At 33.0% G+C, this 18520-nt stretch overlaps 1 protein-coding gene across 1 annotated transcript in view; it reads left to right on the top strand.

Annotated features, from left to right (window-relative positions):
- Positions 1–18520, top strand: part of TLL1 (tolloid like 1) — a 260424-nt gene that overhangs the window by 192816 nt on the left and 49088 nt on the right. The window contains exons 11-16 of the mRNA XM_060147159.1: positions 856–972; positions 2162–2307; positions 11750–11945; positions 13577–13702; positions 14778–14938; positions 17372–17552. Of these exons, the coding sequence (XP_060003142.1) occupies positions 856–972; positions 2162–2307; positions 11750–11945; positions 13577–13702; positions 14778–14938; positions 17372–17552 (927 nt within the window). The remainder of the gene's footprint in view (positions 1–855; positions 973–2161; positions 2308–11749; positions 11946–13576; positions 13703–14777; positions 14939–17371; positions 17553–18520) is intronic.

Raw genomic sequence — 18520 nt, 5'->3', positions numbered from 1 at the left:
TTTAAGTTGACTGACATTTTTCATATACTAAAACTATGTATGACATCATTACCAAGGGCACACAAAAATGGATGACAATATATTATTCTTTGTGGAATTATTTCATGTGCATTGTCATATTTAACTTTCTGTCATCATAAAATCTTAGAGCACAGTAGCAGATATACAGTAAGCAACGAATATTTGTGGAAGGTTGAAGGAGAGAAGAAGGAATGACAGGCAATAATATATTTCCTCAGTATTATACTTGCCTGTGGATAAACAATCAGAAAAAATTAGAACTCATTATTAAGTCTTCTGATACTGTTTGCCATTCTGCCTACTACACTACATACTACAGCTTTATAGATGAGATGTATGTAGTAACATAAGATCCTTGGGCAGTCTGTGGGTTTCCCTGACAAGTCGCCATTGAACATGGCTAAACAAAGAACTATACTTTGAGCTGTCACTTCCCTACTAATGAGCAAATTGAACATTTGAAGCAGTTTTTCAGGATCACTTGTACTTTTTTCTGTTTTCCATAGAATAATATTCCCCACCTTGATATATCATGTGTCATTTTACAAATAGGACATGTTTTGAGCTAGCTGTTACTTAATTCTACAGATAATGATACTGACATCAGTCAGTTAATCTGAGAGTGATATGTTCCAATATTCTATAAATAAATATGAAGAGATTTATTTATCCACCTTTATTAAGTAAATATTAAAGAATAATTATAGCTCTAGTTCCTAGGGGTAGATACAGGAACCAAATCAGGTTTTATGTATGCAATTTGTAGCTAGTATGAAAAGCAATTAGAATATAAAGTCATATTTAGGAGTCTCTTTATTCTTTTATTTCTTTTAGGTAGATTCTGTGGGGACAAATTGCCTGAAGTTCTAACCTCTACAGACAGCAGAATGTGGATTGAGTTTCGTAGCAGCAGTAATTGGGTGGGAAAGGGCTTTGCAGCTATCTATGAAGGCAAGTCACATTGAGTTTAGAGATGGCTTCTTCTTAGACCTCTAAACAGAAATATCCTTTCTCTCAATTTCATTAGAATGATATTGTAACTGTATTTCAATTACAAAATTTTCTAAACCTGTATTATAATGTTCATTGTGATGATTTTAATAAAAATACTTGGTAAATTTAAACTGCAGAAACAACCTGCTTTCTGGTACCAGTAATGTGGTAACATGTAAATGTACTCATCAGGGATGTGTGGGGAAAAAAAAACTCATTATAGAGATGTGTGGAAAACAACAGCAACAACAAACGGCAAAAGAGTTCTTAAACTTCGGTTGTTTTTTCATGACAACATTAAAATGTTATGAAGAAATTACCACTTCTCTTTGTGCTGAGTTTGTATGTGTTTGATGGCTATACCGCGGAAATGCCTTGATAAAGGAAACTGCACAGAAAGTAATTGCGCACAGTTCTGGAGCTTGCTTTGTCTAAATGAGAGTGTCAGCATTCAAGAAGAATTTACTAGAGGCTTTGTTCTATATGTATCTAAAACAGTAAACTGGCATTGTGCTTCCTGGCTTTAAAAACCTTCTTGCCAGATCGTGGGTAGAGAAGACCCTTCTTGCTCCTGCCTCTGCCAGCACAGAAGTTTAGGTTATTTAGAAGACAGAAGATTTCTGCTTCTCTTAGACTTTTAAGAGGATGGAAGCATTTGTTTTAGAGATTAACTGTGTGGTTGTGAAGAGTATGGTTTGGATGGAGCCACAGATGTTGAGCACGAGGGCCGCTCACAGCCAGAGGCCCAGAGAGTTTTGTGGCGCTTCTCTCCTGATCAGCTCCTCCACTGAGGTAAAAGACCTAAAGAAGCAGTTCAGAGAGTCAGAGAAAACTCACATAGAATAAATTACAAAATCTCAAAAGGTTTTTAAAGTTTTTTTTTAAAATGCTTGTTTTTGTAAAAATGTGAATTAACAGTGATAAAAAATCATATATTCCTCTGCTGACTGTTATCTAATATTTATAGTTAAGTGGCTAGGTTTTTTTTTTAACCAACTAAATATTTACAACCAGCCAACCTTGATTTTTATAACCTGGTTTTTATGTACTCAGCTCCAGGCACCAAACTAAAATGTTATCTTAGAAGCAAATGAAAATGAAATGGCATGTCTAGGTTTATTTATTTGTTTATTTTTGCTTTCCTCAGCTATCTGTGGAGGTGAGATACGTAAAAATGAAGGACAGATTCAGTCTCCTAATTACCCCGATGACTACAGGCCGATGAAAGAATGTGTATGGAAAATAGCAGTGTCAGAAGACTGCTATGTCGGGCTGACCTTTCAGGCCTTTGAGGTAAAGTCCTTCAGGCAGCCTTTGTGGGGCACATCCTCCATAAATGACAGTGCATTTAAGGGATCCTCATTAAAAAAGCAAAGAACTAGAGAATCAGCTTTTTCATCAACAAAGAAGCAAAGGATTGCCTATAAAATGCAACATCAAGAGCGAAAGAGGGTTTTTTTTTTTCTTCTTTCCTCTTACTGCAGACATTTTCAAGAAGATTAAAGTGAGTTTACATTATCTGTGCTTTTTGAATTAGAATGTTTGAAGTACTGTCAATAGTTTCTTTTGACAAATGACCAGGCTTGTTTCACAAGAATGCTTGAAGAGTCCATTAAATAAAAAACTTTTATTTCTCTTCTAAACTAAGAGGTTAAAGGTAGATCATCTTTTTTGTTGTTGTTACAGTGTAAATCCATTTTTCACTTTTATCATTATGCAGAAAATTATTTATATAAAAAAACAGGGATTTAAATATTCTTAGGAGCTTTTGACTTCATCAAAAATATTTATTGGGGAAGAGATCAGCACCGACATTGCATTATTAGATGAGGGCAGAATAAACCAAAGGCCAGTCAGAATCCTGGAGCAAAGTCTGCATCTAAAACTACTGCACTAGCTAATGAGTCATTTTTGTGTAGTGGGGAGAACTGAGTGAGGAATTAGAAGCTAAGAGATATGGGAATTGTCAAGAACTCCTGAGCATGTTTAAATTACAGAATCAGGCTAGAAATTGAGAGCCCAAGGTGGAGTAGGAAGGAATGATGAGGTGCTGGCAGTAGGTCCAAGAAAGAGTTAGAGATCCAGATGCCATTACTGGAGATTATTTCTTTACTGAAATTAGAAGGCCTACTTACTGTCCAAGTGATCAGAAGGCCAGTGTAGAGAACCCCATTCATTGCCAGGATGTGCTTGCCACTGAGTGTGGTGACTGTGTGGTGTCCCAGTCCCCATAGCAGGAGCCCCAGGGGAATCCAGGTGTTACTCAAAAGTCCAGAGAAACTCATACCCCCACCTGTAAACTGTGTAACATATTTTTTGGTGTTGTCTCTACCCCTTTGCTTGTACCTTCTAATTTTCAAGACATATTTCTTTTTAATCATGAAAAAACTCTCTTTTATGCTGTGATCATGATGTTTATGCCCCTGACCCCTTTGCATTTTTGGAAACCTTGGTTCTGAGATTATCTGATTCACATTTATTTTTAAATTTTATTGGATTGCAAACATTATTCAAATAGAACACTTTATTGTAAAGAGTAAACTAAAATTGGGTAGGACTCACTTTTTAGACCAAAACAACTGGTTCATTGAAAAATTATCTAATGACCACATTACATGTGTTAATATTTTGTGCTATTGCAAAAATTAAGTGATGAGCTGCCTTTCAATATATAATTCAATGTTTTATAGAATTCTATTATAGTAGTGATGTCAGCAAATACATTCATTCCATTCATCTAAAAACTGAGATGCAGAAATTGCTGGCTTAGTTGGTTTGCAGTTTTTTTTTTGGTTTTCTGGGTTTTTTGTTTGTTTGTTTTGATATATCAATATAGTAAGAGTGATATTCTTCAAAAATAGGATAATGTAAGGACAAATAAGAAAGATTTACACCTCAGGCACTTAAAACCATGCCTGACACAGAGTAGTCATTTAATAAATACTTGTTGATTAAGTGAATGAATAAGTTATTGCTAAGCTTTGGAAATGAGGTAGAGTCATGTCACAGTTTGGCTGATAGTACATTTTATTTATTATCTCTAGTTTCCTGTCCTTTCTTCATTTTGCTTTATTTCCTTATGTTTTTCCTCCTTTATTCATATGCTGGACATATTTGAATGTCTAGTAGGCCTCTCATCTTTAACTGACTAACATCAAGCCTTTGATTGTCTTATTTTACCCACACTAACCCACTCACCTTCAGTCTTCCCTATTTCAGTATTTAGTGTTTCAGTATGTCACTATTTACTCAAGTAATATCCCTAATTCCATTTTTTGTCTTAAACCCCAAGGCCAATTAGTAAGCATATTCCATTTGCTTTGTCTTCAAAATATACCACATACATGACCACTTTATACCTACTTTCTGGCCACCACTGTTGTAATCACTGCCTCTTGCTTTGGAACTTTGATGAACTCTTCACATCTCTACCCTTGCCCTACATATCCTGATATCCACACAACAGCTGGGATGATACTTTCACAATGTAAGTTATATCAAACACTCCTCTGCTTAAAGTTTTATCAAACACTACTCCCCATGTGCCTCATGGAGAAAATCTTTGTGTTAGACTTTCAGGAGTGCATTATAATGCTGTTGGCCATGAGTTCACTGTTAATGAATTTGAATATCTGTGAAGGTACCTTTAAACAGAAACACACATAAAGCAAGGTTAAGTATTGATTTGATGACAAAAATTTTGTGACCAGAAGCTCTCAGGAACCTAACCTTGTATTTCTCCAGGAGGCATGAATCAGTATTCACTAACTCAGTGTTTTCAGTGACTTTGTTGAACTCAACTACTGCTAATACTGAGAATCAACTGTATATATTTTTAATTTGGTCTAGTGGTCATTAGGTGGTTTGTTTCAGTTACTCAGTTATCTGTTTATATCAATTTGTTTTTGTTTACATAACATTTTCAATATACAGCTTATGCATTTTATATTTAAAATGTATAATTTTAAAAATATCTTCACTATTTCTCAGTGTTTTGTGTCTTTCTCTGACAAAACTGTTTTTATTCACTGATATCAGTCTTTGACTTTTTCAAACACTTTCTATTTTTGTAACTCTTTTATTCCCTATGTCACTCTCTCCCTTTTCAGATAAAAGGGCCCTTAAGATAAGCTAGTTCTGTTGAAATCTACTATAAAGAACTTACTGGCTGTTCATTATTTATGCCTTTCTGTGAATTTATGTCATGAATATTCACCTCTCCTAATGCTACTTAGATTTTAATGTAAGTACAGAAAGAAATCTGAACAAGTGCTTTTGTTAATGAGGGTAATAGAGTCCTAATACTTCTGTAATCATCACCTTTGGGAAGATTTTTCTTCTCTAGTAGTTACTGGTATGTTGACTCTTAAGACCAATACTGAAGTGAGTTTGTACGTGAATGTAGATAATGTCTAAAATCATTTTGAAGAACTCATCTTCTCTTCAGCAGTGGTGTTATTTGTAAAAAAGCCTCTATACTACTATTTCACTTGAGAACTTTCAGTATGCAGAAATACATAAGAGAAAAAGTTGGGGAGACTTTAATAGTACAACTTCAAACAAATGTCAGTAAAACAGGAAATAAGTGAAATAAACCCAGAGCTTAGTTATGTTTAGTTAAAATCCCTACGTACATTTATTTAAGTGAGATTACATTTGAGGTACTTATAAATATTTCTACACACTGTGATTTGGTTATACTTTCCTTTTGAAAACCATAGTATATAATAGTCTTTCCCATAATTACTAGCAACATTCTAAACTACATACAAAAGTTTTTTATCTTGGTACAGTTGACCCTTGAACAACACAGGTTTGAACTGCAGGGGTCCACTTATATGTAGACTTTTAAAAATAAACATAGTACCTGTTATTTTCATTTTACAGATCTTTAAGTGTGGGGGAAAGTTTGTGTTTGATTAGAGATCACAATATATGGAATCAGAAGAATTAGGGTTTAAGTGGTGAACCTCTGCAAACTATTTCAGCCTCCTTCCCTTGGGTGAGTCATTTATCAGTTCCTTTGTTTTTGAGGCAGAGATAGCAGTTGGAGGTTTTTCAACTGTTCTTGGTTGGCATCCCTAACTCCTACGTTATTCAAGGGTCAGCTGTACTTTGTGAATTACCTGATTAAGAGTAATCCTTTAATTCCTTTAAATATTTTATATTAGTTTGAGTTAAGTAGACTAGTCTTTGTGAATGAACTAGGAAGCCAAGACAAGATCTTAATTAGTTAACATTTTAATGCTTTCCCTGCACTATTTTTGGATATTTGGCTAAGAATATATATTGGTTAATGACTGTATAAGAGAATATGACTATATAAGAGCTACTATATAAAGTAGCTCTTCAGAATTATAGTTTAGGCTATCATTCTGCTCTGAAAAATTAGATTAAATAAACTTGCCCAAGGTCACACAGTTCTTAATTGGTAGACTGTGAGTGATACCAATTCCATGGCCTGGCACTCTTACACCCAGATCTTGGTAGCAGAATGAGGCATCTAATTCTCTCATGGCAATAAATTCTTTCCCATCATAACTATTGTCATTTGTACATTTGAGTTGTTTAATCAATAAATGCCTGTCAGTCAGGGACATGTCTGTTTATTCATCACTGTTTATATACTATCAAGTATATATTTATTATCTGGTCATCACAGGTTTTCAGTAAATATTTATTAAATTTATGAGTTAAAAATAATTGTGTCATGAAGGGAAAAAAAATCAAATGGCAGCATTGAGAAAACTGAATCATATAAAAGTAGACCTAACCCAGCCTTATGGTTTTGATTTTCACATGGTTGAGCATTTTGATTTTTCTCCTCCATTTTTGAGCTCTAATTGTATACATATCAATATTCATTAAGTATTAAATAGTAAAAATAAAACTAATACTAATTAATAAAATATTAAATATGACAGTGATACATTTTAAAATAATCTATTAAACTTTTTTCCTTTTTATTTAAAATTCTTTTTGTCATAGCATTTATTACTTAAATTTACTGTATTTTTCTCATTATTAAAATTAATTTATTTTTAATAATAAATGCTAATCTTGATTGTTTTTGTTAGTCATACTTTTCTTTAACATTTTACCCCAAAGCAAAAAATAATGACTTAGCATTGTTCCAAATGTATAGAACTTTAAGTTATATTATCTATAAAAGTTAAATCATTTATGGAGTTGATAGTATGAATTATAGTTTGAAATTACATTCTAACACTCATAGAAGACTTTTTTTATTACTATTTTATTACTATTACCATCTTAACTATTTTTTAAGTGTATGACACAGTAGTGTTAAGTACATTCACATTGTTGTGTAATCAACCTCCAGAACACTTTTCATCCTGCAAAACTGAAACTCTTTACCCAGTAAGCAACAACTTCCCATTTCCCCGTCCCCCCAGCCCCTGGCAATCACTCTTCTGCTTTATGTCTCTTTGAATTTGACTATTCTGGGTACCTCATGTAAGTGAAATCATACAATATTTGATTTTTTGTGTCACTTTTTAAAAATTTCACTTAGTGTAATATCCTCAAGGTTCATCCATGTTATAGCACTTGAAAGGATTTCCTTCCTTTTTATGGCTAATATCCCATTTTATGTATAGACCACATTTTGCTTATCCATTCATCCACTGATGGACATTTGGATTGCTTCCACCCCTTGGCTATTATGGATAATGCTGATATGAACATGGATGTACAAGTATGTCTCCAAGACCCTGCTTTCAATTTTCCAAATATAATACCCGGAAGTGGAATTGCTGAATCATATGGTAATTTTATTTTCAATTTTTCAGGGAGTACGGGAGAGTTTTACTGAAACTATTACCTAGAAACTTTGGAGTTTTCAGAGGTTTTTACAAATAAGTAGGTATTGCAGTAGATGTTTTTGCAATGTTATATTTATTTGGAAATTTGATTGTAAAATGAAAGCAAAGTGTGTGAATGGCCCCTGAGCCTGGGTATGGTATCTTGCTCCAGGGCTGGCATTCCTTCAGTCTTAGAGCTCCCCCACATGCACTGACCACAAAGCTCTGCACTGGTTGGCAGTGTTAGAATGAGAGGCTGATTACTTTAGGTTACTTTTAATTGATTTTAGTTCTTGCTAAATAAAGTAACTCAGCTTTTTGATGCTTCCTCTCTAACCTGCCAGTAAAGACATGGACCCCCCACACTTAGTAATGAAATGTAATATTAATCCCTTCTGGCTAAGCTTTGTACTTATTCTTCTTTCTTTGTGTACTTGGATTTACTTCCAATATCATTTATATATATCAGTTTTCTAAAGCAATCTTCAGAGCTTAATGTCACTTTCACTGTTTTCTTTATATACATATTAGGTCTGTTTACGTTATGATAAACTTGCCACATTCCTATATGGTTTGTGTTCTGATTACCTTAAAGTCTGTAATAAATCAGCATTATCATTACCAAACATATTTATTACATGTCCACGCTTTAAATCAAGAAGAGACTGTTTTTCCTTTTCTTTTTTTTATGAATTACTGACTTTGGTGTTCTTTTTCTCATGGTACCTAAGGTTACTGGCATAACATCAATGAACTTATCCACTTTTTAGCTTCAACCATATTTATTTTTTCAACTATATTTATACTAATTGATAAAGTAATCGATACTGCTGGAGAAAATGTTACACAAATAACATAAAATAACTCAAACTCTCATTTGTGCTCACCATCATTACTGTTATGTGGATGTAGTTGAAGAGGTATAATTATAATTAACACCAATAGAGAAGATTTATTGTGCTGGTATTGCAATTAGGATTAAAATAATTAAACTGGAAAAACATGTAAACAAAGATTATGGAGGTCATTGATATGATATGTAGGTCAACAACCATGGCATTTACTGTGTGAGACTATAGTGTATATTTCTATTGTTTTATCCCTAATACCAGGTGCATAATACTTAATATATAAGTAATATGTAATTCATAAATAGGTACTGGTGAAATAATCCTAAAATTGGTCATTTTTATTCATTTTACCCATGAGATATTTACACTTTGTGTATCATATAAAATATTTAAAGCTCTAATTTTTACAACGTAACCAGTGAATATACTATAAATTAAAATTTAAAGAGTATTGTTTAACTGTTAAAGGAACAGAGTGAGTTTTATATACAGGGAAATACCCGCTATCCTATATCCTTTTTTTTTTTTTTTTTTTTTTTTTTGTTGTGGTACGCGGCCTCTCACTGTTGTGGCTTCTCCCGTTGCGGAGCACAGGCTCCGGACGCGCAGGCTCAGCGGCCATGGCTCACAGGCCTAGCTGCTCTGCGGCATGTGGGATCTTCCCAGACCGGGGCACAAACCTGTGTCCCCTGCATTGGCAGGCGGACTCTCAACCACTGCACCACCAGGGAAGCCCCTATATCCTTTTAATTACTGATGATATGTAATTTTTTTCAACAGTGTCTCTCGTTTTCTTCGTACTGTAATTTTCAAAAGCAGTAATTTCTTCATAAATAGTAATTAAAAACCCATTTTAATTAACCTTCTTATTTTTTACTCTGGTATGGCTGTTGATATGAAGCAACGTGATTTTTTTTCTATTAATTAACTTTCCATGGCAAGCAGCTACTTTCTTCATTGTGTGTTCTCACTCCCTTTCCTCTTCTAACTTAGCCTTTTCCCCCTTTCCAAAATAATTCATGAGTTGCAAGCATTTCATTCTGTGCTGCTCAAGCAGGTGAAGATAGATAGGTTGACTTGCTGAGACCTTCGGTTATTTTTCCTACAGTTTTGTTGTTTGTTCAGTTTTGCTTACCCTTTTATCAAGTTGTACACCCTGAGAGTTTTAGATGTTATTTTATATGTCCCCTTAACCAATGAATAGACTTTGGCCATCTGGAAATGTTCTCATATTTATAGAGAACTCTGATTTTGAAGGGACTGTATTAAAGACTGAGAGAAGAAGGTGTGTTATAGCTGGTCAGATTGGCCTTGTCACCCCAGTGACTAATTTTGTTCCTAGTGAGACTGCTAGCTCTCTCTCACCTCTCTATTTAACAGCTACTGTCTCAAAAGTATGCTTTAAATAATGAGATATTTTTAATGTTAAATATTTTCCAATTCTTTCCCATAATTCCACACACGAAGAGAATACATTTTTAGGGAAAAATCTGGATTTATGAGTCACAATGAGCTCCTACTGATAGTAAAATTGCAACCTTCAATCCCACCACCCCCACTGCTCATACTTCCTATCTTGTTTCACTTTGTATTCTTCCATAGAATGTATTATTTTCTAATATTTTATGATTATTATTTACCTTGTTTATTGTTCCTTTGCTCTCTACCCACCAGTATAAGCTCCAGCAGGGCGAGGCTCTGTTATTTTGATGAATGATGCATACTAAGCAGTGAGAAGAGTGCACAGAACAGAACCAGCACTGAATATTTATTGAAGAAATAAATGAATCCTGATTTGTGATTGGGAAAAGGGCAGCAGCAAATGCAGTACTTAGTTCTAACCAAATCTGCTTCAAAATCTATTTTTTTCTGTTTGTCCTTATGCTGCCTAATTTGAAGACTATCATTGTTAATGTATTGACAAATCAGGAAATGACTTCTTCAACCAACTATACCAGAAGTTTCATGCATACAGGTTGTAGTTCATAGAATGAATGTGTTCCCTGACATTCATTCTGTAATAGGAGAATTCCATAAATTAGTGAATTGTATGTTGAATGTTGGTTGACAACATGTGATACTTTTCATGGTTTATAATTATAGATGTCAGTGCTTTCCGGCTTCAAATACCTAATAAGTAGTTGACTCTATTAAGACTTCAGAGTTAGGGCCCATTTTCTATGAAAAAAACAAAAGCAAGAATTTATTTAGAAATTGTCTTACAATTTATAAAACAATTTGTAAATTTTGTTTTGTTTTTTGTAGAAGTTTAGAGCTAAAACAAAGGTCTACAAACATTCACTTCTTCATAAAGCCAATAGTCTGAGCTAGTATTTGCATTTAGTTGTTTAGGAAAGAGATTGAGTACATCCAGGGTGCACAGGTCAAGAATAATGTGTTAAGGTAAAAGTCTCATCTAAACATGCCTGTTACCCTGAGAGGGGCAGCCAGTGCTAGTTCTACAATGGAGTAGTCTTCCCACACAAAGCTATGCTAACTATGGATAAAGGATTTCATAGACTAGGAAGAAATATAATCCCCATGTTATCAGATTTTGCTTCAAAAAGATATGTATAACCTAAAATAGTGCAACATTTGTCAATAATATGAATTCAGCCACTCTATTGAAAAAATAATGATTTTTTGATCAACTATGAGCAATTTTTATAACTATGTTTCAGAACAAATTATGCATTGTTTATAGCATATCTAGCCCAGATTTCTAATGATAATTATTAGTCTGGATTCTCTTAAATTCTATTTTCCAAAGAATTACTACTTGTATTTTTATTTTATTTTAAAAGGCAGTTAACTTCTATTGATCCTAGTGCATGTAGATGCACTTTTTCATAGATTTTTTTCCTCTGTCTCTCTACCAGAATAATACATCCTTTATTCATGGACAGTGTAGATATTACCATACACACTCAACAGAAATGCTCTCTTTTGGTATAAGTAATATGGCCATGTTAGTACTATGGCACTGAGAATACATGATACTTTTTTATAGAAATTGTTTTGTCTATTAATGAGATAGATCACATATTTTTACTATTACAGATTGAGAGACATGACAACTGTGCCTATGACTACCTAGAAGTTCGAGATGGAACCAGTGAAAATAGTCCTTTAATAGGGCGTTTTTGTGGTTATGATAAACCTGAAGATATCAGATCTACCTCCAATACCTTGTGGATGAAGTTTGTTTCTGATGGAACTGTGAACAAAGCAGGGTTCGCTGCCAATTTTTTTAAAGGTAACTTGAAATCATTTAAAGTGGAAGATTTTCTCTGTCAAGGATAAATGTGGTATTTATCTTTGAGTTAGGGGAGAAATAAAGTAATATTGAAGATTGACGTATGCACTATTCATAAAGATATTTTGATGGTTTTTGATGGAATAGTTTACTGGTTATAAAACTGGAATTTGGAGATTTGTAGCACAGGGTAGGAACTCCATTAGGATATTCTACCACCTGTTTTTTAGGAAATAGTCAAAATCCAGAAATATACAGACAAGAGGAAAATATTTGCAGTGTAATCAACAAAGGGTTCATAACCAGAAGGGGATTACTGATATATAGTTTATCAATTTATTTCCAGGTGGCAGCATCTAAACCATCCCTTAGAGAATAGAATTCTGTCACATTAGAAATAATGTATGGCCTCCTTAGTAGAACATTCTGATCCCTAAAATGTCTTTTTGACATTATTGCTGATCAGCTTTAATTTTGAATTGTATAAGCAAATTTTAGTTTATTTTCATGTCCCATGTTTGGTGTGTATTCCTCAGGTGAAAAGAAAGCTATTTTAGTGCAAATAATAACATCAGATTTGTATTTTGAAAATTCATAGGCACTTAGGTTAAGTGTGTTATTATAGAATAAAATTATTTTATGTGAAGAGAAAATAAATTTTCTCTATAATAATTTTTAAAGAATAAGTGATGGATTCAGTAGTGTATGTCAAAATTTAGTGTAAATAATATCTAGATATTTTCATTATTCAAAGAGCAATAATATAATTGATTTTTCCTGAGCATTACTTAGATGCTCACCATTTGAACTGAAAGGCAGAGAACCTTGGCACTTCTACTATATGTATTCCAAGTATTCATTAAATTGTTCATTTACATGGTTTAAATCTTCTCTATGTTATATTTTACAGTAGAAGAAACATATTATAAGAGTCTCTCTCGTGATGTTTGTGTATTTGCTTAACAAAATGCCTAGTCTTTGGATGATGCATAATTTCTCCAGAGAATATTGTTTGCTGTTTTCCTAACTCACAGTAGGTTATTCCTAAAGAGTGAGATTATGGAGTACCTTGTAATATGTGTTTTTTAAACAGTATATATTTTTCATATGTCTATTTCATATATATTTTCATGTTACCATATACAATTAAAATAGTTTCTGTTTACAAAAATCTGGAATTATTGTATTTTCTGGATCAACATATCTATATAAAAAACAGTGAATGTTTTCAATTTAAAGAGGTCTATTAAGTTTCATAGTTTTCCTTCTTTTTAATTTTTAGTCACCATATTTTATTTCTTAATAATGATATTACTTTAAAAGCATTTCTTCAGGCTACCTAGCAAACTATACAATGAAATGAACAGGTGAATCCATGTTTTTTCAGTAAGTTTTTCTATTCCATTCTGAAAAATCTCTAGGTTTTAATAATCCTCTTTAACTTTAAAGTCAGAGGAAAACATACTGTGTCTGAGATGAGGTGATCTTCAGTTGGACCAGTCCTTCTGGTTCTTACACAATTCTTAGATTGCAGTGACATGGGTTCTTCTATGTCATCAGTCAAGGCCTTGCAAATTGTTCCTGTTCCTTCGTTGAAGAAATCAATTGTCTAATTGTCGCCATTTTTATAGAGGAAGACGAGTGTGCTAAGCCTGACCGTGGAGGCTGTGAGCAGCGTTGTCTGAACACACTGGGCAGTTACCAGTGCTCCTGCGAGCCTGGCTATGAGCTGGGACCTGACAAAAGGACCTGCGAAGGTGGGACCAGATTTGCACGTGGGGTTCCCTGCCTGAAACCCCTACCCATTTCCTTCTATCATGTAGTCTCATTCTCCTTCTCTTTTTATGCCTCCCTCTTATACTAGAATAAAATAGACACAGTTATGAAGAAAATACAGTATCTTTAAAACACAGGACATTGTATTCCAGATAATAATGAAGTTATGTGGCTGTTATTTCCACATGACTACTAAAAATAAATACACTTTAGAAACTTACCAAATATGGTAAACCTGAGATTACAGGTAGTTTAAAAAATATGTTTATAAATATAGTAATATTTATATTAGTTAACATACATATCCACATATACATACATATGCCTATATATTCAAAGGCAATTCAAGAGACCAGTTACTTTAGCTAACTCTTGACTCCCTAGGAATTAATTAGGAACTGTGTACAATATGTTCATTTCACTTAACTTGCTTTTGAAACCCTAACTTTCCTAATTTCACTATCAATAAGAAAGAGAGGTAACATAAATAGTACCTCTTTTAAATAGATCATCCAAAAGAGAAAGAAAACCAGTTGCTAAATGGAGTTTTTGCAATAACAAATAAGCTCTATTTACTATAGTTTACCTTGCCTTCTAGCTCAAGTAACTCCTTCCTTGTCTTGGAAAAAAAAAAAGAGTTTGGGGAAATAAACAATTGATTTTGGTCTTAATACATCATGCTGTATTGTACTTTACCTATACCTTTTTATTAATTCTCACAACAATCGTGTGGTGTAGGTATTATTATACACACTTAAAATATAAGAAATCTGACCCCCAGGTTTCTTTATATTGCTCGCCCAACTTTGAAGCGATCTAAAGTGTAAAGCCATCATTTTCTTCGCTCCATATCTACAAAATAACACTTTATAAATTGGATTAGATGATTAAAATAGTTGTACTAAAGATTAAGGAATAGAGACTGCAGCTTTCTAGATTTCAAAAAATCCAGAAGATGGTTGAAATTTAATACTGAGATGTTTGATTATCAATGGAAAGGTGCTAAGAAGGGGGTAGATTTATTAGGGGAAACCTTTCCCTTTTCTTTCTTTTTAGCGGCTTGCGGAGGACTTCTTACAAAACTGAATGGCACCATAACCACTCCAGGCTGGCCCAAGGAGTACCCTCCCAACAAACACTGCGTGTGGCAAGTGGTGGCACCAACACAGTACAGAATTTCTATGAAGTTTGAGTTTTTTGAATTGGAGGGCAATGAAGTAAGTGAATAATAAATATATTTTTTTATAAAGTGTTTTAGGAATCCCTAAAGACAATCTGGTAAACTAAAAAAAAAAGAGAGAGAGAGAGAAGAAGAAAGAAAGAAAGGAAGGAAGGAAGGGAGGGAGGAAGGAAGGAAGGAAAAAAGGAAGGGAGGAAGGAAAATTGCAGTAGTACAATAGTATAAATGCTGTAGTCTTTCTTTGCTCTATTTCTCATTTCTGCAACTGCTTATAATTCCTGCTGGCATTGGATGATATTTTAGACTGTCTCTGGGAGATTGAAAATTACCCCCCAGCATTTTCCTGATTTATTAAAGTACTACGAAAATATTAGGGTAATGTCACATAGATTTTTCTAGAAAAAATAAACCAAAATTCACTTGTTGAGTCATAACGAAAATACCTTTTTGGGAAAACCTGGTATATTTCACTTGTGGAAATGGGTATATTTTCATTATATAAGTAGTTTTTCATTATGAGTATGCTTATGGTTCACAGATAAAGTGAGAAAGATAGAGAAGAAGAAAGAAATATTTTTAACCTCAATAAAACATGTATTTAGTTGACACTATCTTCCCTTTGACTTTATAGCTTACCATAGTAAACGTCCAGTTTTCTGTCTGGTGATCACTTTTAAACAAATGAAATCATTTATTTGAGAATTCCTATGTGCTGGTACATACACACCAAATTCAAATGGAATGTCAGGCCTAGAGATGACAACTTTTAGAACTGTGTCTTGTGTGATCGGTCAAAATTAAGTCCAGAGAAAATGTAATAAATGTTTGTTCTATTTCAGCTTTTCTACTTTCTTTTCTTTTCTCTAACTCCCACATCCTTACTCCCAACAACTTTTTTTTCCTGTGTTTATTTTAAAATGAATGAGATCCAAAAGTGTGATAAAATTCACTCAAAAATTATTTTGTCTTTGATGTATATCTATTGAACACTCACAGAGAACTGAGAGAACAGAAATATAATGTATCTGTGCTCCTGGACAATAATTGTTGGTAATATTTGTGGGTTTTATACCGTAATTTTGTCTTTGTGTATGTATCTTTGCTTCTTCTTTTTTCCCCTCCCACTTATCCTTCTTTCTTTTAATCATTTTTTAAAAATTCTATTTGTAGTAGTCAAGGCATTTCTATGGTTTTGAGTTAAAAAGAAGTGCAGACTTTTGTGTTGCTTAAAGAAAATTAAAATATGAAGTGTAATGCACTGATATTTCAGAGAATTGTACAATTTTAGAGCTCATTTTGAGATCTTCTTTACATCATGTAAGCTTTATGATGGAAAACACTGCAATTTATATTTCTTACATAATTTATCCACATAAAACATCATTTTTCTTTAATAATTATCTTAAATTTGGGGAAATATTAAAATTAAGAATGTATTTTTATAGTAATCTTAGAACAGCTTTCATATGAGCAACACATTTTGAAAATGGGAATCTCTCTGCCAGTTCTTCAATGTAATGTGAGCTTAGTATTGAATGGCTTCTACTTTCTCAGTTTACCTAAAGCTGTTGGTTGTGGCAGAATGGCATTTTGATTCACTAATTGATAGATGTTCCTAAGAAGGATAAACGTTTATGTTTACGATGAAGAAGGGTAGATGGTTTAAAATAAATGGGGCATTGTGCTTGAAAGCATTTTTCTCATGGTAGCAGTCTTTATTCATGGAAGGAGCCTTTACAAACTCTGTAACATATGCTGGAATTCTTAAACTTATGATGAGGTTACTGTGTGGAATCCTATTAATAAAATTCTGTGCATTTTCATAGTTTAAAGTCTTGAATATTTAAAATAAAATCATGAGCAAAATCTTGACTTATAGAATACTGGGTTAAGTTATAACTTCATTGTTTTATTCATTTTACTGATATCTAAAAGGAAAATCAATATCAAACAACTTTAGCTTCGGTAACATTATCCCATCTTGTGTCAGAGCCCTCTCTAAATAAAAGTTGCAGTTGTAACAAAGTAGATAGAAAACTTATTTCATTTTTCCTAGCAACATTTTGCTTATTTATCACCTAATTAATATCACAAGAGCCAGTAATTTGAGTTGACATATTGCAAAGTACGCATCATGCCCAGAGTTCAATCATATGCTTTGTTAAACAATTATTCATCGCAGTTTTCCTTAAGTCTGTATTTTTTGGAAAATATGTATGCTGTAAATACATATATACAAGCATACATTTGTATATACATCTCTTGGGGCTATTCGGAGCAAAATTCTCTCATCTGTCTATCATGCCTTCTGCTTCATATTTGGGCACTTTTCTTGATTTTTGGACCTGTTAAGTCCAGTTTGACTACCACAGGAGTAAAGAGGGAAAAACACAGTAAATTAAAAAAAAGTAAATGTCAATCATCTGATGCTCTCAAATCTGGTAATTACAGTAACCATGTTTATTTCTAGGTTTGCAAATACGATTATGTGGAGATTTGGAGTGGTCTTTCTTCTGAGTCTAAATTGCATGGCAAGTTTTGTGGTGCTGAAGTGCCTGAAGTGATCACATCTCAGTTCAACAATATGAGAATTGAATTCAAATCTGACAATACTGTATCCAAGAAGGGTTTCAAAGCACATTTCTTCTCAGGTATCAGTATTCTCATGCTACATGTGTATATTACAGATTTTAAAGGTGGATTGGCTTAAATTGTATGCTATCCATTCTTCCCAGTTTTCTGTAAATGAACTTGGAGATACATAGAATGCATGAACATTTATCCTAGTTTAATACTTTTTTAAAATTGGGATATTAATAAGAATGGCCCTGATGAAATGCACCTCTCAAACACTTAGATCTTACATAAATTCTAATCAAATATTTCAAAGGCTAGTAAAAATAACACAAAATTATTATGGTAATATTTTCACACAGTGACTTTATAAGTAGATAGCGATAATGATACCAGACTTCCAAAAAGTGGCAGACTTTTTCAAAATTATCTTTGTCTTTGGAATATGTGGTCTCATTTTAGCAACATATTTTTTATTCTTACTGCTTAGCAACATGTTTATTATTCCTCTTCTTACTATTATATATTCATTCTTTTTATTAAGCAGACGTTAAAAATCATACTTTACCTCATCATTATAGAAATGATTGCAGTAAGAGACCTAGAAATATGGAAATTATAATTTTAATAAAAATAATATATTATTGGATACATTTAGCAGTTGACATGTCTACATTTGGAATTTAATGTTTAGTTGAACCAGCTCACATTGAAAATTCCCTCTTAAAGAGCTGAAGTTTGATTAAAGGTCCCTAAATTTTAAGAAACTAGATAGAAACATCAGTGAAATGCCCTTATTTTCCCAATTTCAAAATTGTTCCTTTTAAAAATATTACTCTGAAACTTCAAAATTAGATAAAATTGTAATAAGCCTTGCTAGATATAGCAATCTATTCTGCCTGAAAGACTGGCAAGCAATGTAAAGCAACTGAATTCCAATTATATTTTAATATCAGGTAATTTAGATTGAGTTAATTCAAAGTCTATTTATTCCAGTCCCCATGTATTTAAGATTAATGAGATTTACAGTGCCTGGGGTTTGTTT

Source organism: Lagenorhynchus albirostris, chromosome 4 (assembly GCF_949774975.1).
Source record: "Lagenorhynchus albirostris chromosome 4, mLagAlb1.1, whole genome shotgun sequence".
In the NCBI taxonomy this organism is placed as follows: domain Eukaryota; kingdom Metazoa; phylum Chordata; class Mammalia; order Artiodactyla; family Delphinidae; genus Lagenorhynchus; species Lagenorhynchus albirostris.
Note: the sequence above shows the minus strand (reverse complement) of the source record. Positions and strands in the feature narration are given on the sequence as shown.